The sequence below is a fragment of the Zychaea mexicana genome (assembly GCF_025766255.1).
Source record: "Zychaea mexicana strain RSA 1403 chromosome Unknown BDB00scaffold_106, whole genome shotgun sequence".
Lineage (NCBI taxonomy): Eukaryota > Fungi > Mucoromycota > Mucoromycetes > Mucorales > Lichtheimiaceae > Zychaea > Zychaea mexicana.
The window spans coordinates 106,201-129,636 of record NW_026516769.1 but is presented as its reverse complement, the minus strand read 5'-3'; the positions used below and the strand labels follow the sequence as shown (position 1 = coordinate 129,636).

General features: G+C 42.5%; 8 protein-coding genes across 8 annotated transcripts; 4 read left to right on the top strand and 4 right to left on the bottom strand.

The window, feature by feature from the left end:
* Nucleotides 1-91: 91 nt before the first annotated feature.
* BDB00DRAFT_735300 (uncharacterized protein) lies at nucleotides 92-295 on the top strand (the record flags this gene model as incomplete). Its single annotated transcript, XM_053118378.1, has 1 exon — nucleotides 92-295. A coding segment is annotated over one exon (204 nt), but the record flags the coding sequence as incomplete, so codon positions are not given.
* A 5,391-nt stretch (nucleotides 296-5,686) lies between these two features.
* Nucleotides 5,687-6,900, top strand: BDB00DRAFT_772299 (peptidase C13 family-domain-containing protein; the record flags this gene model as incomplete). The annotated part of the gene is made up of 5 exons (XM_053120033.1): nucleotides 5,687-5,836; nucleotides 5,911-6,172; nucleotides 6,273-6,447; nucleotides 6,519-6,636; nucleotides 6,730-6,900. The coding sequence occupies 5 exons, from the start codon at nucleotides 5,687-5,689 to the stop codon at nucleotides 6,898-6,900; spliced, it is 876 nt and encodes a 291-aa protein (XP_052974822.1).
* A 909-nt stretch (nucleotides 6,901-7,809) lies between these two features.
* BDB00DRAFT_38877 (uncharacterized protein) lies at nucleotides 7,810-11,822 on the top strand. Its single transcript, XM_053117193.1, has 14 exons — nucleotides 7,810-8,497; nucleotides 8,626-8,975; nucleotides 9,060-9,149; nucleotides 9,233-9,490; nucleotides 9,574-9,718; nucleotides 9,798-9,866; nucleotides 9,934-10,048; nucleotides 10,120-10,346; nucleotides 10,431-10,527; nucleotides 10,603-10,688; nucleotides 10,761-10,920; nucleotides 10,997-11,068; nucleotides 11,151-11,281; nucleotides 11,376-11,822. Exons 1-14 carry the CDS (start codon nucleotides 8,238-8,240, stop codon nucleotides 11,716-11,718), a joined length of 2,403 nt encoding a protein of 800 aa, XP_052974821.1. The 5' UTR covers nucleotides 7,810-8,237; the 3' UTR covers nucleotides 11,719-11,822.
* On the bottom strand, nucleotides 11,639-14,411 carry BDB00DRAFT_38859 (uncharacterized protein). The gene is made up of 4 exons (XM_053117190.1): nucleotides 14,208-14,411; nucleotides 14,083-14,121; nucleotides 13,763-13,965; nucleotides 11,639-13,641 (listed from the first exon to the last, which is right to left on the bottom strand). The coding sequence occupies exons 1-4, from the start codon at nucleotides 14,272-14,274 to the stop codon at nucleotides 11,926-11,928; spliced, it is 2,025 nt and encodes a 674-aa protein (XP_052974820.1). The 5' UTR covers nucleotides 14,275-14,411; the 3' UTR covers nucleotides 11,639-11,925.
* A 138-nt stretch (nucleotides 14,412-14,549) lies between these two features.
* Nucleotides 14,550-16,016, bottom strand: BDB00DRAFT_791807 (Acetokinase family-domain-containing protein; the record flags this gene model as incomplete). Its single annotated transcript, XM_053121062.1, has 3 exons — nucleotides 14,550-15,109; nucleotides 15,209-15,369; nucleotides 15,448-16,016. The coding sequence occupies 3 exons, from the start codon at nucleotides 16,014-16,016 to the stop codon at nucleotides 14,550-14,552; spliced, it is 1,290 nt and encodes a 429-aa protein (XP_052974819.1).
* Nucleotides 16,017-17,354: 1,338 nt separating this feature from the next.
* On the top strand, nucleotides 17,355-18,146 carry BDB00DRAFT_791806 (uncharacterized protein; the record flags this gene model as incomplete). The annotated part of the gene is made up of 1 exon (XM_053121061.1): nucleotides 17,355-18,146. One exon carries the CDS (start codon nucleotides 17,355-17,357, stop codon nucleotides 18,144-18,146), a length of 792 nt encoding a protein of 263 aa, XP_052974818.1.
* Nucleotides 18,147-18,426: 280 nt separating this feature from the next.
* Nucleotides 18,427-21,348, bottom strand: BDB00DRAFT_772342 (uncharacterized protein; the record flags this gene model as incomplete). Its single annotated transcript, XM_053120036.1, has 9 exons — nucleotides 18,427-18,585; nucleotides 18,710-18,818; nucleotides 18,914-19,771; nucleotides 19,863-20,018; nucleotides 20,097-20,196; nucleotides 20,275-20,584; nucleotides 20,689-20,743; nucleotides 20,809-20,893; nucleotides 20,970-21,348. The coding sequence occupies 9 exons, from the start codon at nucleotides 21,346-21,348 to the stop codon at nucleotides 18,427-18,429; spliced, it is 2,211 nt and encodes a 736-aa protein (XP_052974817.1).
* Nucleotides 21,349-22,103: 755 nt separating this feature from the next.
* Nucleotides 22,104-23,059, bottom strand: BDB00DRAFT_942236 (uncharacterized protein; the record flags this gene model as incomplete). Its single annotated transcript, XM_053129394.1, has 5 exons — nucleotides 22,854-23,059; nucleotides 22,684-22,768; nucleotides 22,397-22,603; nucleotides 22,229-22,314; nucleotides 22,104-22,172 (listed from the first exon to the last, which is right to left on the bottom strand). The coding sequence occupies exons 1-5, from the start codon at nucleotides 23,001-23,003 to the stop codon at nucleotides 22,104-22,106; spliced, it is 597 nt and encodes a 198-aa protein (XP_052974816.1). The 5' UTR covers nucleotides 23,004-23,059.
* Nucleotides 23,060-23,436: the final 377 nt, after the last annotated feature.

Here is a 23,436-nt window from a genome sequence, read left to right as displayed (position 1 = left end):
TACTAGAAATTTTCAATTGGCCATTTTGCAAAAACTAAATAGCGATTTTTTTTAGTCAATTCGCGTTTCTTTCAGATTCTTTACTTTCAGTATGAGCAATAAACTTCACTATTTTGTAGAAGATAATCGAGGCTCGATTAACACAAAAAACGATATCGAAGCTATGGACTACATCACTGAAGAAGGACATAAGTTTCATTTGGAAAAATCAACTGACTTGACAATTTATAAACTTATTCAACATACTCCTATTGAGCTTGACCCTGAAGATGAGACTTCAGAGAAGCGAATGGCGACTAGATGTTGCCAAAAAAAAGTCAAAAAGACGAAGGCTGAAGGCAATACCTACCAAAACCACACAGATGAACAAAAACCACCGTTTTTGTACAATTCGAAGATAACGTTTATCTCAGCTGCAAAGTCTCAAAGATTGGTTGGTGTTTCTGAACGAACTACTCAGGGCCAAAATAATAGAAATTGGGCCTGGATGGAACATTTACGAGAAGAGGACCAACACTGTTAGTCGCCCTCGTAGCCAACTTCAAGATGAACAAAAATGCCTCATCTTTAAGCTGTATGAAGAAACCCCTTTTGCAACGAAAGAAGCTGTCGAAAGTCTAGCCAGAGGTTTTGAGAGCTTTAGCTTAAAGAAAATCACAGTCAGTAATTTTATCTTGCATGGGTGTTGTCTCTCAGTGAAGAAGCTATCTTGCTCCACCCTTAGCTCGAAACGATATTAATCGTATCAACACAAGATTCGAATGGATCTTGGAATGGACAGCCATAGATATGGATTATATGCGAAATTGCATTTTTATTGATGAATCCATTCCGAAGAACAGTCCAAGCTTCGACGATTGCTCCGTTATCTCTAAGAATATCTGCTGCCTATTGGAAATTTTTCTGGTCTTTGTCATTTACCGCTGTTCAACAAATTGTAGTATACTGGCTGATTACAGGATGTATTCCACATCGTGTCCTGTTAAATCGTATCATACCTAATGTGTTCGAGTCTTCTCTGTGCCCTGTCTGTTTAGTTACTATTGACTCTGCCCACCATTTGCTATTTATCATACCTGTCCAACAAAAGAGCGAATTTGGCAAGGCATTATCTTTGAATTCTTACGACGGCCCACTACTTCGGTTTCAGATATCAAAATGGCTCTATTGTCCCTGGATTTCTCCCAGTAGAAAATATAAACGCATTTATCTCCCTCCTTACTAGGGGTCGCAATTGGATGGGTCGCGTCGGGTCAAGGGTCTGACCTGTTGACCCGTGGGTCAAGAAAACACTGACCCGACCCAACCCATTCAACCCAATGGGTCAAAACTCGAGTTGACGGGTCAAGACTGGTTCCAATGCAGTGATGAAGGAAGTGTTGATCAGCCTGAACTTGAGCACTGGAAGTGCAAAACTCCATACATATATATAGCTCTTTAAGATGATGGCACGCAAATTCCTAGCAGTGCTAGCAACATCTACGTTTTGAGCGATTATTCTTAAAGGTAAAGGGTTCTGTGCCATCACAAAAAAATTGCTTGGGCTCACATGCTTTGTAGAAAGCATAATATTTAAAGTGTGGTTGAAAATCGACTTCCCTATATACCCCTTATCCTTTTCTCTTTTCCCTTTTCTTTTCACTTCTTTCTTCTTCCTTCGATTTTCTTTTCTCAACTTTTCTGTCTTTTGTTAAATCGCGTCTCTTACTGCCACCCTCTATTGAGTTTTAATCCATAACAATTAATATTACTGTAAACAGTAAATTAATTTTAGTTAAGGATTTCACTGTCAAGCATTCTAATAAAAATCTAACTTTGTTGCTTTTTAATTAAACTGGGCGTTGTCGTACCTCCTAGCCTGGGCCGAATTAATTATAAAAGAATATTATATTTTTAATGGTTTAATTATGTTTATATGAAACATAAACATATTATACGAATTAAAAAAAATTAAAAAAATATCTTAAACGTTTTAAAAATAAAAAAATTATAATCTAATTTTTTATTTTTTCCCATATATTTTTAAACAATTATTTATATATATTTATTGAAACCTTTTTTAAACTATCGATAGGGATTAATACCCATTGTATATTCTCATTGCACTATTGCTACTTCTTTACTCCTATCATAAATATTGCTTATAGCTTACTTATCCCATACTGCTGAATATAAAGTATAATCCCACAATAAAAAGAATTAAGTACGTTTTATGCTATAGTTCTATAGCAGACATATTGACAACTAATGATGTTTCCCAACAAGAAGATTGACTACTTAAATTAAGTACCTCATATATATTATATGTATACACGGGTCACAATGGGTCAATGGGTCAGGTCAAGGGTTGGACGGGTCGACCCGTGGGTCAGAAAAGCATCAACGCGACCTATTGACCCGTCCTCAACCCGCGGGTTGGTTTTGACCCACGGGTCAGATTGCGACCCCTAATAGGCATTGCAATAAAAATATAGATACACATATACACATACGTTGAAGTATCTGGCCTTCTTCTTGCCCTTGTTTGTGTCTGCAAATTGATTAAGAAATGATGTGGCAGGGTTAGTTATGGCAATAACCTAACAAAAAGAAATGGAGTTATCCTTAAGTAGTTTACAGAAATTATAAGATATATATTAAGTAAAACAAAATTGATTTTTATATTATATTATATTATGAAATAAAAGTAGATGAGATAGATAATTTTAAAAATATATTAAATGATGAATCATTTTTCAAAAATTTAAAAAGAATGTTTTTGACAAAAAAAATAGAGGAGCTAAATATTAAACAAGTAATTATAAATTTTGATGATGAAATTAAACAATTTAGTATACAGATAAAAAAAGATTATAATAATGTATTTGAGTATAAATATAAAGTAAAACAAAGAAACAGAATAAAAAATCACAATACAGAAAATAAAAAAAGGAAGTTATATATATAAATGATAATAATTTCAATAATAAAATGAATAAGAATAATGATGAAAATTTTTAGATAAAAAGGCTCAATTTCTATTATTTTGGCCCTGAGCAGTTCGTTCAGAAACACCAATCAATCTTTGAAACTTTGTAGCTGTGAAAAACTTTATCTTCGAATTGTACAAAAACGGTGTTTTTTGTTCATCTGTGGAGGTATTGCCTTCAGCCTTCATCTTTTTGACTTTTTTTGGTAATATCTAGTCGCCATTCGCTTTCAGGGTCAAGCTCAATAGGAGTATGTTGAATAAGTTTATAAATTGTCAAGTCAGTTGATTTTTCCAAATGAAACTCATGTCCTTCTTCAGTGATGTAGTCCATAGCTTCGATATCGTTTTTTGTGTTAATCGAGCCTCGATTATCTTCTACAAAATAGTGAAGTTTATTGCTCATGCTGAAAGTAAAGAATCTGAAAGAAACGCGAATTGACATTTTGTAGGCCGCCATTTGGAATTCTTAAATCTGCCAATTGAGACCATAAGCACTGTATCGTGCACGAGCCTTGGGGTTGATCCCATTTTTATGGTTGCCAATGTCGAACAAGGACCGTAGTCGCTGCATTCGCTGGCGTCTCGGCTGGTTGGTTGGTGGCGAACGCAAATGCTGTACAACATGCCGCCACGCCGACTTCAACAAACAACACGCGATTCAGTGTCTGCGCATACACACTCGTCTCCGCATCAGCCATAACTGCACTACAGACCCACTGTCCTATGTCTTAAACCAACTGCACCACTCCCAGCCGCAATCACCTCGACGCATCCAGCACTTACGCACCACCTGGCCCTATCATCTGCAAAATACTTGCTGAACTTGATGCGCACCAACACCCTAGCACTGATCTACAGCAGTATTTTGATGTCGAACCCGGCGCCGACCTTCTCAAATGGATTGTTCCTCCACCTCCTGCCCCTGTATAGTATATATCAGTTTATATAAATAAAACGAAGAAAGCAAAAAGCAAAAACACAAGAAAATGCCATCTTGCCCCCTATCCTCTAGCTAGATATCCCTCTTCTACTCACTTTTCCATGTCTATACCCTTGCACTCTCTCCCCACCTTAGATTTACTCTCCCCTCCCTCCTTCGACCTTTTCCCTGTTTCCTCTGATCAGGGTTTCTTTATTCTCCACTTTTGAGACCGGACTAGAGCGGACATGCTTTCACGAGCGCAGCGTTCATTGAGTCATTAATAAAATCGAATTTTAATCGTATCGTGCACGAAGCAACTAAAGTGTCGCAAAAAACTGCTCTTACTTAAACAGCATGCTAAATGATAAATGGCGGGCTGCGCCATTATGGGAGTTATAAAAGGTGAGGCAGTAAGTTTTTGTTACTTTCTTGCCGTACTTCTATATTGATCAATTTTGACGTATAGAGGTAGACACAATTTAAAAAACATAGGTAAAAGAATAGCAATCGATCGAGGCTGCGAGGTTTCTTCGACCATCGTGAAGCGTTGAAAAGGAAGATCAACATATATCTTTCTGGGTGTGTAGTTGATTTCTTCTCTTCTAAAACTGCATATCATATCATTGTAGTGTACAAAATCATCACCACTCTCTGATGTATTGTACGATATAAGGGGCAGAAAACAATAACTCATATGGTTATACTATCATTCATACGACCGTTAGTAAATATTTCCTCTTGGTAAGATCTGATAATTATTACAGTATATCCACTTCCCAGCAAGATGGCTCGGTCACAGTGATCTTTCCAGCGAATTAACATTCATTTCGACGTACTGTAAACATACAAGTCTGTCTCATGACCCAGCGCATCATCGCCGAGTTTGCAAGGCCTCTGTCCTTGCGTTATCTTCTTTTAAACGTTGCCAGAATATATGGAAACTGTTGACAGACCATCATCACGTCAGTCATTTTGACATTTACGTCCCTGCCCCTATTTATTTCACTCTTCTAAAATCCAACATAAACTCGCATATGACACATTTTAACAGACAAATGCGCTGTTTATGTATTATCTAGATAGAACTGTCACAACAGTGTAAGTTTTGAAACACTGCGTCATTTTCATGGACAAACGTGCAAGATTCGCGCACGTACATACCTGGGTACATTTTTGTCGTTTTATTCTGAAGACATTTGATGGATGTCAACTAATCTTTTAACTGATATATTGACTACTACAGCACAGAGTGTGGTGGGTCATTGTGCATTTCGCCACATGCTGCCTTTCAACCACACGTACAACGTATCTGTCTTCATTGATTGCTTTCCCCATCTTGCAGTGGTAGGCCAGAAAACGACGCAGAAACACCCACGCTTTATCCGACGTTAGCATCACTGTAGTGTATCGAAGCACATACAGATACAGACAAACATAGCAACACACCTCTCTTGATAGTCCGTAATTCCTGTCACACCATAATGTGTATTACCCATACAACGATCAACCTATACTGAAAGAAGTACTTTTTCTTTCTGTACATTGATTTATGTATTATCTTCAGGCAATTATTAAGGTTGGCAGTTGCTTAGTGGTTTGTTTGTTGTATCGCCTATTTTTTGCTCACATGGCAGAGCGTTTTCTATCATAGCAGGTGCTGTCGCTGTCACTGATATCCTTTCGGCATTGCAACCATTAATAAAACTGATCGCTTTCTCCGCAATACTCTGCCTCTCTTGATACCTCCATTAAAAAACATAGATTTACATTCGCTCCTTTCCCATTAACCACACATGCTAAGGTCCATCCTTTACTGCTTACTTGCATGGAGCGCCTTGTTTGCACTTTGTGCTACTACGGGCCTTGCTTCATCACCTTCTCGAGATGAACAAGTGGAAGGGTTCTTTAGTCAGAGTGGCCATACCAATAATTGGGCAGTGCTGGTAATGCAATGTATGCTCTCAAGGCAAACTATTCGTCTCATTTTTAACTCAATGCTTGGACTTTTCAAAATTAGGTATGCACCTCACGGTTCTGGTTCAATTATCGTCATGTCGCCAACACGCTTTCCATGTACCGCACCGTCAAACGATTGGGTATTCCCGACTCGAATATTATTCTTATGTTAGCGGACGACGTTTCATGTAATCCTCGCAACAAATATCCAGCAACCGTATACAACAATGCAGCACGTATTTTGGATCTTTATGGTGATAACGTTGAGGTTGACTATCGTGGATATGAAGTTACTGTCGAGAATTTCATTCGCATGCTTACTGGTAAGAAACAATGGTGTGGTGCGTGCGCTCCTTGCTTTATTGTATTAACATCGGATTACTAACCACACATTTCTCCCATATGTTTGCTTATGTTATGCAGGACGTGTGTCCCCCGATACCCCACGATCAAAACGTCTTTTATCCGATGATCGGTCCAACGTTCTTATTTACATGACAGGCCATGGTGGCGATGAGTTTTTAAAATTCCAGGATGCCGAAGAAATTAGTGCATATGATCTCGCTGACTCTTTTGAACAAATGTGGGAGAAGAAGAGGTAAAGTCTTTTCACTCTATGAATCCATTATCCTTGTCATTGCGTGTATTGACAATGCTTTCAATGTGTAGATACAACGAAATGCTCTTCATGATTGACACCTGCCAAGCCAACACAATGTATAGCAAGATTTACTCTCCCAACATTTTGGCAACTGGAAGTAGTCGATTAGGCGAAAGCTCGTACTCGGTAAGCTGTCGGATGCTTACTGTATAATAGTTTACTCCCGTTGATATGGTAGTATGGCGATTATTTTCTAATGCGTTTTTTTCCTCCTAAAAGCATCATACGGATCATGATTTGGGTGTAGCAGTAATCGACGGATACACTTATTACAATCTCGAGTTCCTTGAGAAAATTGATATGACAAGCGACAAAACTTTGAAGAATCTGGTAAACATTATTTTTTTTAATTTCTTATTGTGCAACATAATTCTATTGACTGACGTATAACCGCTTTATGCTCTAGTTTGATTCATATGATCCTGTTAAGATTGCATCGCACCCTGGAATTCGCTCTGATTTATTTAAACGTCCATTAGATCAAGTAAAGGTTACCGACTTTTTCGGCAATGTCCAAAATGTGGAACTGACTCGACAACGTTATCCACTTATCGGAGCAGATGATAATCCCGAAGATACCAATGTAAGTTCGGTAGGTCTACTTTTTGGAAAAAGAAACCAGCTTGAGCCATTTGTTTAACATATCAAAAACAGGAACTCTTGAATGAAGAAAAGAACGCTTCTACATTATCTCTTGAAGAGTTGGAGCAAAAGGAGACTCAACACCGGCTTCGTGCATTCAATGTTAAGCGCGTAGAAAAGTCGTTCAACAGTTGGTTGCAGTCGCTTTGGTCTTCACCTGCATCCATCGTTGGTGCAGTTGCGACTGGAGGCATTGGATTTGTAGTTCTCTCCAGTATCAGCTCCTAAGTAATCTCCCATTTGTACATAAAGAATATATTTGAAGCATTCACTAATATAATAATTAGAAATTAAGTATTTTCTTCACGTAGCTCTCCTTTATTATTTGTAGCCGCCTGTAACCATGATGATGAAAACTCTAATCGCCACGTGACTCTGTACTTTTCAGAGAAGATATTTTATACGAGTGATAACTTAATACTTTCAGAGCAGTTATGTAGTAACAACTACCATAAGGCATGCACTCACATATGTATGCACAAGACTTGGCCAATTCGTTTTTAAAAACTTGTCGTCTCTCCGCCACTTTCAAAGCCATTGCGTAACTGACCGTTAGTTCCCTTCCTTTGTTCTTCAGCATTTATATGTATGCGTGGCTCAATGATACAGGACTTACTAGGAGCACCTGCTGTCATATAAGCTGGATATGGACGATAATCGGTACGCTAGCAACAAAGCGATCAAAGCGATCAATCAACCGTATACTATCAAGGCAGAGTGACTATCAAATGTTATGATCATATTTATTACAATGCATAGAGCAATAGACTGATTTTGGCGGCAGTATAGACATATGTTTTCTATAATATAATGACTGATGATCAACGAGTAGGTGATTCTATCATTTTAAAACGAATCTATTGAGATTCAAAGCCTCGGCAACGATTTGGGATGACAGTAGCAGCAGTAGTAGGAGTAGCAGGGAAGAACGAAAAAGATTGCAGCCATGCTGAGGAAATCAATAAATGCCGAAATTGATTGGCTGATTGTCGTACAGAGAAGTTAAAAAAACGGACTGAATTTTTTTCCCTCTTCTTTTCTTAGATCGATCGCGCAACGAAAAATCTCGAAACTCGTTTGGAATCATGGCAAAAGGACGTTCGGCCATTAGCAAAAGCATGGCACATAAAAATACTCGTGCACCTGCTCAACATGTCTCTGGTCTTTCTTCTTCGAAATCAGCCTCGAAACGCAAAAACGAAACCGTCAAGTTTGGCAGTTTGTCTCGCAAGCAAAAGAACGATCTCAAAGAATACGGTACTTTGATCCCAGACGATTTTCAAGACGACGAAGAAGACGAGGAGAATGATAATGCTGAAAGTGGTGAGGAAGGTGGACCTACCAAGTAAGTCTTTACCTCATATTTTTATTGTCTTGCACCTTCTCTTTCCACCCCTTTAATTGGGTTTCTTACATAAGCAAGATATTATGTGTACTTATCACACAAACCTTATTATTACTATTGTCAATTAGACGCCGCCGTCGCGTTGTTTACGAAGAAGACCTGGATCGAGAAATGGAAGAAGGACAAGTTCAATTCGAAAGCGAAGAAGACGAGGAAGAAGGAGATGATGAAGAAGAAGAAACATGGCAAAAGCCTTCGGCATACTCGCAGTTAGTGGGCTCGTTGCAAAAGACATCCAAAAACCAGACTTTTTATGCCAGAATCAAACGTGAGCAGGAGGGTTTTGAAGATGAGGACTCCGACGGCGACGATGAAGATGAAGAAGAACAAGAGGTTCATGATGAAAATGACATGGCGGTAAATGATGCTGAAGAAGAAAACGAAGAGGAGGAGAAAGATGAGGAAGTAGAAGAAGAAGGTATAACAGAAAAAGTCATTAGCTTTACCATGACCGATTAATTCGTATCAAACGCTAAATTGGTTGTGTGATCTTTTCCTCTAGATGATGGAGAAGGAATTATCGACGAAGAAGAAAAGCAGGATCAAATCATGGTTGGGGATGAATCGAGTGATGAAGAAGAAGGACGTGAGGGTATGATAGTAGATTGATCTAAACCAAGCCGCTAAAGAAATGGGCTGAACAAGTACTGATATACTTCCACTTACTGTCTATAGAGGATCCGTTCTCGCGCCATTTCACCGACGATCAACCTAAAGAATTCGATCAAAAAATTTCTCTTATTGAAGACAAAAAGTGGAACGCTCAAACGTTTGAAGATGATGCTCTAAAAGACGTTGTGGGCTATACCGCAGTACCTGACAAGAGCATTAAGGAGTCGAAACCGGTGACCGATTTGGTGGAAGCCAAAGTACGAGGACGCCTGGCAAAGCTTTGGAAAAAAGCAAATAAGAATGTTTTGGACTCAGAGGATGGTGAGCTGATAGTTCTACTACTGGGCGGAACGTATATACATAGTGCGTATATATGAGTTTTACTAAAATCTGATATTTAATAGAATCTCGAGTTTTCACACCACTGCAAGATCGTTTATTCCAGCAATTTAACGAATATCGTGATGTAATGTACTGTAACCGCAGTTTGGATAACGCTGATGAAATTAGAAACGCATATGTTTTACATGCATTGAATCATATCCACAAGTAAGTTCTCTTTAGGGATTTTCAACAGGCATCTTGTAGTAATAAACTGACTTTCTTCCTTTTATTTTTTGTTTAATAGAACACGCGATCGTATCATGAGAAACACGAACAAAATCACCAAAGCACAAACTGACAACATCGATATTGGGTATTTTACTGGGATATGGTTCAAGTATGGTTTAACGGTTTACTCACGCTATTTGTTAATATTTTAGCGACATCCGGGATCAAGGTTTTACTCGACCAAAAGTACTGATTGTTGTTCCGTTCAGAAACTCAGTCGTTGATATTGTGGATATGATGATCAAGTTATCGGGTAGCGAGCAACAGGTATATATCCATTTTCTCAGGGGAGATGATTAGTTGGGGCGGAGTCCACTGATTGGCTTTCTTTTTTTCAGGAAAACAAAAAACGTTTCTATGATGAATACAAGTTGCGAGAGAAGGAAGAGCAGGACGATACAAAGCCGGCAGACTTCCTTGCCACGTTCAAGGGCAACATTGATGATCATTTCCGTCTGGCAATCAAGTTTACCAGAAAGAGTATGAAGTTTTATAGTGATTATTATGCTGCAGATATGATCATCGCCTCGCCACTAGGTCTGCGTATGATGATTGGCGCCGAAGGGTATGTGTTTTCTGTTTTCCTATTTGAATCGGATGACAGAGCACAGGGAACACGAAAGCTGATGTTAGATATGGCTTTTTATAGTGACAAGAAACAAGATTTTGATTTCTTATCTTCGATCGAGCTTGTCATCTTTGATCAAGCAAGCACTTTTTTGATGCAAAACTGGGAACATGTTGAGGTATGGTAATCACGTTTGACACATTTTGCAGGACGAGTTGGAATAGGGACGCTTACAGGAATGGGTTTTGCATAGCACATTTTCCAATTTTTGAACCGGATTCCTCTCGATACACACGGATGTGATATTTCACGAATCAAAAATTGGTACCTGGATAAAAAGTAAGTCGTTGTGTACATGTATCAAACACTCCTTTGTAATGGACGATGAGATTAATCAATATCCAATTTTAGAGCCACGTATTTGCGACAAACCTTGGTCTTTAGCGAATTTCTGACTCCCGAGTTCAATGCCATCTTCAACAAGTATTTTAAGAATGTTGCAGGCAAGCTCAAGATCAAACAAAAGGTCGAGGATGGATCTATCCTTGATGTGATTCCTCAAGTACAACAGGTACTTTTGAAAACATAGTTAACGAATTATGGTTGTGAGAGGGTCAAATTCATTTACTTGACATCTTTGCTCGTAGACCTTTACACGTGTGGACACTACGTCGCTGGCTGCCATGGACGACACACGGTTTAAATACTTTGTTGAAAAGGTAAGAGCAAAAAAAAGTCAGCGAGGTACATGCATATATCTTGCTCTAACATTTGGGAAACTGTACTGTCTTTCAATAATAGACCTTGCCCGGATTACGCAAGTCAGCTATCATGCAATCTCATACCCTCATTTTCATCCCATCCTATTTTGACTTTGTTCGCATCCGCAACTATTTTGAAGACAACATGTATTCCTACGAACCACTTTGCGAGTAAGTGAACCTCTGGCTGGTGACCTTTTTTCCAATAAGTAACTATCATATCCCTCCCCCTCACTGACATTTAAACTTTTCCCCTTTCCACCAGGTACACAACACCCAAGGGTATTACTCGAGCAAGAGGTCAATTCTTCCACGGTCGCACCAGCTTTTTACTCTACACCGAACGTGTTCACTTTTTCCGACGACTCAACATTCGAGGCACCTTCCATGTGGTGTTTTATGGCTTACCCGACCATCCTCAGTTCTACAACGAGGTGGTCAACTTCTTGGGTCTCAAGTTTAATGAAGCAAGTGCGGCCGAAGAAGCCACATTCTCATGTACAGCCTTGTTTTCACGATACGATCATCTAAAGCTGGAACGGATAGTAGGCACAGAAAGAGCACAGAAAATGTGCACGGCACAAAAGAATGTTTTCATGTTTGCATAAAGAAAAAGTAATCATCATCCCATCATTGTAATAATTATAGTAACAATAATAAAAGCTAGAAACCAAAATTTATAAAAGTGTATATTTAGTATTGTTGTTGGGGTGTGCTTGTTTTCTTGATGGTGTGTGGATGATGCGATGAGTATCTTTTTTTGGAAATGAAAAGGGAAAATGCATATATACAGTAGAGTAGTAGTGATATTTTTTTTATGATGATTGCTGTTTGGTGGTGTTGCTGATAGTAGTAGTAGTAGTGGTAGTAGTAGTAGTGGGGTTGGGAGTAGTATTGTTATGATTATTAGAAATGCTCGTGGTGGTGCTGTTGCTATTGTTGGTTCCGTAGTTGGCCAAATAACTGGATGCGAGGACAAACATGGGTCGTTTTTTGGGAGCATCTGCAGGTGATGCTGTGCTATTAGGTGACGATGGCTGTGGTGATCGTACTGATTGCGGTGAACGAGCGTCTAGTACAGTAGTTGGAGGAGCAGCAGCGGCAGCAGCAGCCGTGGCCTTCTTGTTCTTTTTCTCCTTGGGTTTCCTTGGCTTATTCGTCTTACTACTACTGCTATTTCGTAATGGACTGCTTTGAGCTGGTGTTGAAGGAGCAGGAGGCAATGGTTGAGTTGACGGGGTATATGCCGGTGAAGTTGCTGATGGAATGGATTTGCTGTCCTCCGCTGTTGTTGCACTTGCTGTTGGTACAGGTGCCATATCCGACAAGTACTTTTGTACGTCCTCCAAATTATTGAATGAAAATGGATTAGGCTGTGGAGATGAAAGTGAGTGTTGTGCCATCAAGTTGGAGATATCGTCTTGTTGGCTCGATGTTGAGATGATGGAAGCAGGTGTAGGTGCATTTTGTACTGCTGGCTGCTGGTCTTGTGGGTGTTGCTCCTGCTGATGATGATGATGTTGTTGTTGCTGCTGTTGCTCTGATAATAGTTGATAATCAGGTTTGATGCCAGCCACGTCTAAATCCTCCATAAGAGCATCGAATGGATTCATATCCGAGAGATATCGGCTTTGTTGCTGTCGTGCCATGCGGAGTGCGCTGTGCGCTAATCGGACGTTCTTGCTATATCGAATGATTTTGCCGTTTGAAGATCGTTTGGGTGCAGCAATGGATGTTGGTATTGGTTGCTGCGGTTGCTTGCTGTCGATATTAGAAATGAATGGTAGTGGCGACAAACAGTCGCTTAAATCCATCAAATCACCATTCGGATTTTCCAATAAGCTGTTGATCAGAGGCTGTTGTTCCTGCTGCTGTTGTTGATCGTGCTGCGGTGTATGGGATCCATGGTTAGGCTGTTGTTGTGATGAGGATGGTTGTTGCGATTCGTTTGCGTCGGTCGAAGGCTTGTTTTCATTGACATTGCCCAATAGTCCCAAAGACAAATAGTCACTGTCGGCACCGCTCAACATTTGCTCCAATAAGTCAATGCCGCCCATATCATCATCATCTCCTCCAGACCCTGCCGTTGTTGTTGCTGTTGTTGTTGTTGTTGCTGCACTTGCTGTTGCTGCTGACTGCATAGCGTTTGAAGACGGTGTAGCTGTTTGCTGAGCGATTTGATTGCAACTGCCATTGGTGCATCCCGCCATACATTCCTTTAACCGCTCACATTCAGCTTCTAAGTCCTTGATACGTTTGTGTAATTTTCCACAGTACATGTCGCAGTGAGCGTTCACATCCGGCAGAACACCGATATAAGCACAGCCTTCCATTGCGAATGGGCACGGGTATGATCGACACGTCTTTTCGTGAGTTGCCTTGTCCTTGCGGAAGAACGGCTTACACAAGGGCATCATGTTGGGACACGGTAAAAGTTCGTAGGGACATTCATGATGTTGTATATCCAACCGCCGTAACCGTTCCTTACATCCGTGTTTGGCATTATGACATTCACATGTCTCGTAGCTACACTATAAACCGACCAACCCCACAAATATTGGTAAACCAAAACGATTATCACCACTGATCGTATGTATGTGGAATATACAATGGACCAGTTCAAGCAAAAATTGGGATAACAGCGTGACTTACCTCATTTGGATGCGAATCCGATAATATACCTTGCCAAGAGCATCCTGCATCATGATTTGGACAACGTACACGTAATCGACCAATTTGGCGTTGAACGAACTTGGATGGCTGGAACAGGGATGGGTCGAGGTCGGTCAGACAGTGTGGACATGTTCGGCTTTGTTGCAAGTAGCTTTTAATACAGCTGTTACAGAACATGTGATCTATTATCCATCATATTAGCAAGCAAGACAAGGACAAAAATTTTTTTTAACTTGTGGATGGTGGTGAGGACGTTTATGTGTTGAACGAGGGTTGGCTATATAGCGACTCTTATTTACCTTCAGGACAACGAACTTGAACGGGATCGTCCAGAATACCTAATACAAAGCAAAAGAGCAAAAGAGCAAAGACAGAGTCAATTACGAGCGAGAGCGGCAACGCTTTATAACATCACACTATATACCTTGGCATAGGCCACAAAAGAGATCAGGGAAAGGCTCATCAATGAGCACAGCTCGTTTAATTCCCATGGCGGCAATGGAGGAAAGGTTTTTTTTCTTGTTTAACAAAAGGTTGGGAAGAAGAATGCACGCACAAGGGAAGGAAGGCGGGTTATACAACTTTAGATATACGACGAGCACTGAAATAATTTTTTGTTATTACAAGAGAGAGGAAGAGAGAGGGAGGGAGGGACAAACGAGCTATGAAAGAAAGGTAAAAAAAAAAGAGGAACGCGTCCGTCGCGTGTTTTGTGTCCTTCAAAATTCACCTTCCAACCTTCGCGTTTTAGATCGGCGCTTTGACTTTATCCTTCTTCTTCTTGCTCCATCATCATTTCCGCAATACGGAGCTCTTCGTTCGTTTCGATAACCAACGTCTTGATGGCCGTATTCGGTTCCGAAATATCCACTACTCCGTTGCTGCCGTTGCTGCTGCTGTAAGACGCATCGGTCTTATTATTCTTGTCCTTGTCAATCTTACATCCGAGACATTGCAGTTTGTCCGTAACGCCTTGACGCACTTGAGGCGATGCTTCACCAATTCCACCCGTAAAGACAATGGCATCAACACCGCCTTCAAGGGCTACAAAATAAGCGCCCACAAAGTTCTGAATTCGATTATAAAGGATGTCGAGGGATAGCTGCGCTTCGCGGCTGCTCTTTTCTTGAGCTTGCTTGACGAGCTCGCCTACATGGGAAATGCCACAGAGACCCTTGAAGCCGCTCTCTTTGTTCAAGACATGCTCGGCTTTGGAAAGCTCAACACCAGCGCCTCCTGACGCATCTTTGGGCTCGGATGGATCTGATACCAGATGGAATACGGCGGAAGGGTCAATGTCACCAGATCGTGTGCTGGCGGGTAAACCTACACAGACAGTATGGTGAGGTGTCCAGATTCACTCGATGACCATGGTGAATAAGTCTCGTGAATCCCTAGAAATGGCCCTTTTGTGTTATTTGTTACCTGACACAGGAGTCAGCCCCATGGACGTATCAAAGCTCTTGCCAAACTTGATAGCGCACGCGCTACTTCCGTTGCCGAGATGCAATGTCACCAATTTCAAGTCTTTGAGGGGCTTTTGCAAGTGTCGCGCTGCTGCATTAGCGACAAATTCATGCGAAAGCCTATGTCATTATTGACAGACAACAAGTAGTTAGAATGCAGTAACAGACAAGTAACTTTTTTTTAAAAAAATAGGCTACCCATGGAACCCCCATTTGCGGATGGAGCATTTGAAAGCCTTCTCACGCGGCAGGGGGTAGGTGTAGATGAATTCTGGCAGAGTGGCATGAAACATGGTATCGAAATAGGCGTAATTATCAGCGCCCTCGATCCGGTCCAAGCTGGCACGCATGACAACCACTGCGCGATGGTTATGCAATGGCGCCAACTTGGTCAACTCTTCCAATTGTTCCAGTGTTTCAGACGTCACCTTGACAGGATCACGACGATCGCCGCCATGCACTACCCGATGACCCACACGCAAGGTCGTCGACGAGGAGGAGGAGGGTTTTGGGTTATTATTAGCTGATATCAGCTGGTTCGCTTTCAATTCGTCGATAATAAGGGTCAAAGCGTCCTCGTGGGATGCGATAGAGCGCTGTTGTGTATCGTCGTTGAGGGACCATGTGGATTTATCAGAGCCAATTTCTTTGCACGAGCCAGTGGCAACTTGCTTTATGCTGGTTGTTGCGTTGCCGGTTGTAGTTTCAAAGAGCTTGAATTTCAAACTCGACGAGCCGGCGTTAAACACAATGATGTGGTGTGCCATTTTGGGTTTCTTGAAGAAAGAAAGAGAGAGAGAGAGAGGGTAGTGCTCGGAAATATATAGGACGAGAGACATTTCTATTATATATATTTGTTTATTACGTCATGATGATTAGTCCTGGTCTTCAACATTGTCACCTATTGCTGTGTCGACAGCACACAGACAGCCAAAAGAAGAAAGAGAGAGGGGGAAGGGGAGGGGGTCTTGGGACCTCCGTTGCAACAGTCATCTGACCCAAAGTCAGCGGGACAGAAGCATTTTCGACTTGACCCACTCTCTCTCTCTCTCTCTCTCTCTTTCTTTCCCCTCTTCTTTTTCTTTCGCTCTTCCACCTGGAATCAACGGAGAGAGAACACAGCCCCCCCTGCCTTTATCTTTTGTAAAGCCCTTCTACCAGACTTCTTTGACACAGAAGAAGCACCGATTCGTTTTCCTTCTTTTCCTCCAACCTGAAAGAGCAAGAACACTACATTCTCTCTTTAGCAAGAAAGAAAAAGACGAACCTCGCTTTCTCTTGGAGACTCAAGGCAACAACATATACGCTTTCTATACCAAGACTCTCTTTCTTTCAGGCACAAAGGCCCTCCAAAGCAAAGCAACAACAACCAGAAGACGCTTCTTTTCTCTTTTTCTCTTCGACAGCCGTACTATGGTTCCTTTTGCTTCTCCGGACACTGTTTATCAAAGACACCCTCATGCCGACATAGAAGCAGACGAAACCATATTCATATTAACAACAAGCTAACTCACTCACTCAACCCCTCCCCTCCCCGCCTTTTGCCTCGTAATATCACAAAAAAACGACCAAAAAAAATCGAAAAAAGAAAAAGAAAACCAACCAAAAAAAAAAGGAATTCTTTTTTTCTTCACTATAAATATTAATCGCACTCTGTTCTCACACACACACACACACAGTGTCTATCTCTGCCCCAGATCTCCCCCTTTTATTTCCCCATCCGCAGCCTTCTCTCTTGACAACCCACTTTTCCTCTCTCTTTCTCTCTCTTTCTCTATTCCCCAACCCCTCAAATTCACCCCACCCCCCCTTTCCCACCTCTTGTAGCCATGTCTACTACATCATCCAAAAGACTCTTTGCTTACATCCTATCCATCATTGGTCTTGATCGAATCGCGCATGCTACCACATCATCCTCAGCCTCATCAACAATATCAACCGAATCGAGTAGTAGTAATAGTAGCAGTAGCAGTAGCAGTAGCAGTAGCAGTAGCAGTAGCAGCACCAAGAGCAATGTAAGCTTCATGTCCGAATCAACATTGTTTGTAAATGCCGACACCGCAGGCGTTTTCGACGAAAAGCTTGTCCAGGACGCCGGGATCAACATGGTCCCTTACGATGCCTGGTCACTGCAGACCTGGCTGACCGGCCTGCCCAAAATGGCTTTATGCCACATCCTGACGACCGTTGCCATGAAAAGCCCGCGCGTCATGCAAATGATTGAAGACCATCAGCCAAGCGCCAACCTATTGAAGAACAACATCAACAAGCAGCACCCCATGTCACCAACACCATCGGCAACGACTATGACTATGACTGCGAGCACTTTGGCCGAACAGCAGCAACGCTTCCCGCCTGCGGGCGACTTTTATCAGGAAATCTTACGCATACAAGAACGTGCGCGCAGCATTGTGCACAGTTTAGATGGCTGTCGCCCCTCGGAACAGTTTGCAAACGAAGCAGCATTGGCTGAAGAGCTCCAACGAGTGGTGCGATGGTGTACAAACACACTACACGCATCCACGCGCGGTCACTCTTTGGCGGCACTGATGGGACTTCTGGCCATTGCACGCGAAGGCCTGTCTGCCATCCCCGAGATCCGCAAGTATCTTTTTGGCAAGGCACATTTGGGGCGCATGGTGGTGCTCGAAATGAGCAGTGTCCTCAAGAACTTTAAAAACACGACCCATTTACCGGACCAGTGGTCGTTGCTACTGAGCATCTTGGAAGCGCCACACGCAGTCGTGCAGGACCACCATCGTCACCAGGTTGCTTGGGTAGTCCAGTTGCTCCGTGATGTTTGTGCACAGATGGCCCATTGCGATAGGAGCTGGAGACATCTGCAAGAATATGAGCACGTAGTCGCTATTGCAGAACGGAATTGTTGGCCCTTTTAGTTTTCTTCTCTATATACCATCATCACCTTTCCACCCCACTCCTCTTTGAATTTGTAAATGTCTTTTTTTCTTCTTTCCCTTTACTTTTACTGCACATATTACAAACAACTTTTCTATATACATATTACAGCCACTTGATGTCAGTTTAGTCATGTATCATAATAGGAGATGATATGAATGGAGAAGACGGTCGATCGACTTAGAGAGGGGTATGTATGCTATGCTATTTATGATAACAACGCCTTGTCTTGCACACTGTATGTTGTGCTGATGGGATATATTAACCCTGGGCAGCCGCAGCAGCCGCGTGAATCGGGTTAGGATTAGCCAGTGGCAAACGTTTTCGACCGTTATTCGTAGTCTGGTTGCTGGTCATTTTAGGCGAAGGTGTTTCAGGAACGCCGATCTCGGTGGCATGATTGATCGCCAAATTCGCTTGCTAATAGTAAAAAAGCGGGGGAGTGTATGGTGTGAGCATCGATCGATGACGCGTGGTTATGGAAATAGACTTTAAAACAGGTTTGACAGCGGGACCGCAGCAGCAGCTACAAGTAAACACTTACAATGGCCAATCTGTACTCAAAGTCATATCCGGAATAGGTCAATGCACTTGTCCACAAGGCCCGTGCCCGTTTCAACTCTCCCATGTACCACGAAACAACGCCTGATTCCCTTTAGATTGTAATATGTTGTCAGTTTCTGTGCACGCTATCATATACTGTAGCACATGCACACAACGTTCCCCAATACAAAAACATTCTCCTTACCAGTACGCATAGGGCAATACCCATTTCGAGTACGTGATACGACCCTTGTGATCCACGATCCAGTTCAAGTGAGCAATCGCGTCAGCGCTCTGACCCAGACAGTTGAGGATATGTGCCTTGATCAGCAACAGGATTGCACGCTGATCATAGTAGTTCGGTGGTGGCAGATCCGGCATCAACTCTAGTGTGCGCACCTCATACTCTTTCTTTTCACGCTTGTAGATTACGCCCAGCGTCGTCTCGACCTGCTCCAGGCATGCCTCCAAACGCGGTGGTTGCATGCACGAAAATATGTTCCACAAGTAACATATCTCCAATCCGGGTAATACATAGTCCATGTCCTGGTAACCGCTCTTTTCGAAAAACTTGATACGATGCTCCACAAACTGCTCAATCTGGGTTCGCTTCTTTTTGTGGGTTGTGCATAACGTGGTAGCCTCAGCAAAGGCCAAGATGGCCTCGCTACGGTTACCCAGCATTTCCATACATGCGCCGTAAAAGTACTTGTTGAAAGCTGGTGAGCCGTGCTTGCCTTGGAGTTCCATGGTACGTAACGCTGCAATGGCCCAGTCCAGCTCGATCACACAATTGAACGCCGTTTCGTGCGTCGCCAGATAGCCCATGCCATGCTCTGCCCATGCAGCACCCTGGCTGACTTGATACGTGTACATGAACGACTGGGTTGATAAGGGGATGTTGCGCGATAACCGAGAAATGCGTCCAGCGTAGTAAAGGAATAAAGCCGAGTTGGGGAACATTTGTTGTGCATTCAACAGAATCTCGATGGATGACTCAAGCAAGTCACGTGTCAGCACTTGTGGACAATACGACATGAGCGTGACATAGTAAGAGAGCAGCCTGCATGTAGCAGGGTGTTAGTGATCTTATCGAGATCTCGCTTTTCGCGGGAAGAAAAGGGGAGTACGCGACAAGTAGGGAAGAAACTCACATCATGGAAGCAAGGGGTGACCGAATCCGCTGTCCATCCATGCAAAGCTTAAGCAACGCAAATCCCAGATGCTTGTCAGCTTTCCATCCGAACGCTGACACAATTTTTAAGATTTTGGCGGGTAAGGAGGATAGCAGAATGTGCACGGACCCGATGCTACAACCAGTCATCATTAGCATACCAACGACAACGACGACCCCTCGATTCCATGCACGTTTTCATCATCACTTTTACCCAAACTGGATAGCCGAGATTGTATCCTTGTCCATGTATCGGTTGAATTCTTGGCCCATGCGCTTATACTCTTGCCATACCAAGCTATAACTGTTGTATGCTGTAGATACATCACTCAGCAATTGTCAGCGACAAAAGGAAAAAGGAGTCATTATCATTTCCGATAGTTTATAATTACCTCGCCTTAAATTCAATCCGCTTTTCAGGTATCCAACAACGGTCTCCTGAGTCAGGTACAGCATAGCCATAAGCAGACAGCATTCTGCCTTGACGACATGGGCACGAAGTGCACCGTTGGGAATAAACAGCGGACGACCCTTGAGTGTTTCTGAGGGCAATGGCGGGGTGTTGGTAGGAAGACCCGTGTTGTTGCTGCCCATCAAATTGGTGAAATAGTGTGACACGGTGTCCTTTAGCGGCTTCTTGGCAGAAGCTGCCATGATCTGACCATTTGCGAATTCATACGTTGCCGTCAGTTGTGCAATAGCCTTTTGAGCATTCTCTGGATCGGATGTCTGTCGTAGCAATAAACGGAGTTGAGTCTCTCTCTCTCTCTCTCACACACACACTTTTGTTCAATTGCTAATCTTACCGAAAGCGCCTTAATAAATGCCATAGAACCCAAGCCTAGTGAATACAGTGGATCCCTAATACACATATTATATCAGATAACATTTTTTGTCTTTTAATCAAAGAAGAATTAGGAACTCACTCGTCAGCCTTAAAGCGAAAGGCAGTTTCAGCCTCTGCGAATCGATTATTGAAAAACGCTTCCATGCCTTCCAGCATAGCTTGATCTGAGCATCTCCGCCAAGAAAGAAAGTCAGTTTACCCCACACATACTCAGAAATAAATGTACTCTATTGTTATTACCTTCTTTCTCTTGCTCACGTGGACTTAGCGTATTTGCCTTGATGACGGGGCCCTCCGATTCAGTCGGTGTTGCCGGTGCTGGTGGTGATGTCGATGAATCCCGTCGAAGCTGCTCACTGTACGCTGGATCGGATGGTGGCGGTGTACCAGGTGTGGGTGGTGTCACATAGTCCGCCATGTTATTGTCTGCTGGCAATTCAATGCGACGTTTCTCCATCTTTGTCAGTTCTTGTTGAGGACTGAAACATGCGGGCACAGGCGTTGTGGGCTCACTGTCTGCATGGATCCCTTCTTTCTTTTTGTTACCATCGTTATCGTCGTCGCTGTCACTGTCGTCGACGAAAGCATTAGAAGCAGCCGTGTCGATCTGATCGAGCATGCGATACTCTTTGTTTTCAGCTTCGTCTCTAGCTGCTTCGGCAGCAGCAATAATTTTATCCACACGCGCGTTTCTCGTCGTTGACGTCGTCGTTGTCGGTTGCGGTGTTGTCGGTTCTTCTGTTGCTGCTATGGGGTGTTGTTGTTGTTGTTGTTGTCCAACAGGTGCTAAAGTGAGCGGCGACGGATTTTCACGTGTTGCTGCTGTAGCTTTTTGCGACGCAACGGTTCCTCGAAGCGCGCTTAGTACCATCGAAAGTTCGTTATTGTTACTCGGTGGTTCTTCCTCTCCCTCTTCCTCCCCTTTCTCCTCTTTTTTCTGCTGTTGCTGCTGTTCATAATCGTTAGCAGTCGTAGTCAATTCTTTCTTATTATCTTCCTGTGACGACGACGATGTAGGTTGAGGCTCTGGTTCTGACTTTTTCTTGCTGTTATTTCCAGGAACAGCATTATTGTCACCCCGCTTGATTTGGATAGCCCGCCAACCCGTCTTGCGCTCATTCATGACAGGCGGCGTGTCTTGCTGTTGTGATTCAGTGTTTGCATTTGACATTGTCATGATTGCGTCCCGAGTGAAGGTGATTACGACAAAGCAGAGAGTGAGAGAAAAAAGAGTGAGAAAAAAGAAAACCGTAAAAAGTGACACTAATAGGACCCCATCGGTATGACAAGCAATTTGATGTGTTACACGCAATTCATTCTTTTTATGTAGGGAAGATGCATTGTTTTGCTGCTATGTATGAATATCGTATTTCATCAAAGATGCTTTCCTGCCTTGAGAACATCGTTCAGCTGTTCAGTCTCCATCTTGGTTTCCACAAGTGCCTGTGCCATCATTGTCAGTATAGCTATCGAATGGCGAAGTGAAGCAGTGCTTTTACCTTTTCGAGATAGGGAAGCATTTTCAATGCATCTTGGTATTCTTTTAGCATGGTATCACGGTCCGCCACCGTCTGCTCTTCGTTGTCTATCCAACAATGACGCCAATATTACAAGCTGTCAATCATTCTCTCCTCCTCTAATCATTGAGAATATGCTTTCAATCAAACCTTGTATTGTTCTGCTACCCTCCTCTTCGTTTTGATCACTTGCAAATACTACTCGATCGATCGACGCTTTATGCGAAACGACTTCTTTGGCCAGTGGTTGCAGTTGTCCGAGAATGTTTCGTCGTTGACCAACGACATTGTCAAGCGCTTGTCGCATCTGTTTTTCCATTTCAAGTGCTTCGTCTTCGAGTCGCTGATCGAGCGGTTCTGTGCATCGTTGTGTTGTAGCAACAAATATGAGCGCGTGAGCATATAGGTGTTCGTATCCTGTATGCAAGTTGTGTTACCTGTTTCAAACGGTCTCAAGTCAATCGGCTCGTCATCAGTTAGATAAACATTGCCACTTGCGATTGTCGCTAGTTCCTTAAAGAACTATATATGCCGTCTCTCATATAAGTTTTCTTTTACGCGAGAAGAAGAGCTAAATTGTACGATAAAAAAGGAAGAATCCATTTACGTTGTCCATTTGCTCTCGGACGAGATCTCCAACTTCACTGTCCTCGTATTTGCAACTGTCCTCTACGAGCTGGTCGCTCGTTTCTTTCACACCCGTTAACGCATTATAGAAATCTTCTTGCTTCTTTAGTTTGATCTTCGAATTCTGCATAGGTGCAAACCCGAACAAACGTAAAAAAGAGGTGGAGCGGAGGGAGTGGACAGAAGGGCACTAACTTCCGCTTTCTGGGATGATTGTGTGTGTGCGCCCGTAATACAGCAAGCCACCAGCATTCTTGCATTTTGCTGCATATCATTTTCCTTATTTTTTTGTTCCCGCCTTCTCTTAAAACTCGGATCGATCAAAAGAAAGAATGGGTTTTACCGGCTGGAAAACACACATTGAAGAAGGCGATCTCGTCTTTGTCTACGTGGTAAAGTAGCCCAACATACCTACACTGATCAATATTGACATGATTGCGGCACAAACAAAACTAATTCAATATCATTGCGTTCATGTACCGAGTAGACACGAGACAATATGCTCTCCATTTTCGTCAAGAAAGGCGAGGAAGTTAGAAACCGATATGGTGTATTTAAACATG

Excerpts from the sequence above, each read along its gene's own strand:
- BDB00DRAFT_38877 (XM_053117193.1), top strand. The coding sequence starts at position 8,238 with ATGGCAAAAGGACGTTCGGCCATTAGCAAAAGCATGGCACATAAAAAT. Across the intron at positions 10,689-10,760 it reads AATTGGTACCTGGATAAAAA|AGCCACGTATTTGCGACAAA; the intron begins GTAAGTCGTTGT and ends ATCCAATTTTAG. Across the intron at positions 11,282-11,375 it reads TCCTACGAACCACTTTGCGA|GTACACAACACCCAAGGGTA; the intron begins GTAAGTGAACCT and ends CCTTTCCACCAG.
- BDB00DRAFT_38859 (XM_053117190.1), bottom strand. The coding sequence starts at position 14,274 with ATGGGAATTAAACGAGCTGTGCTCATTGATGAGCCTTTCCCTGATCTC. Across the intron at positions 14,122-14,207 it reads CTTTTGTGGCCTATGCCAAG|GTATTCTGGACGATCCCGTT; the intron begins GTATATAGTGTG and ends GCTTTGTATTAG. Across the intron at positions 13,966-14,082 it reads TCAAGTTCGTTGTCCTGAAG|ATCACATGTTCTGTAACAGC; the intron begins GTAAATAAGAGT and ends GATGGATAATAG.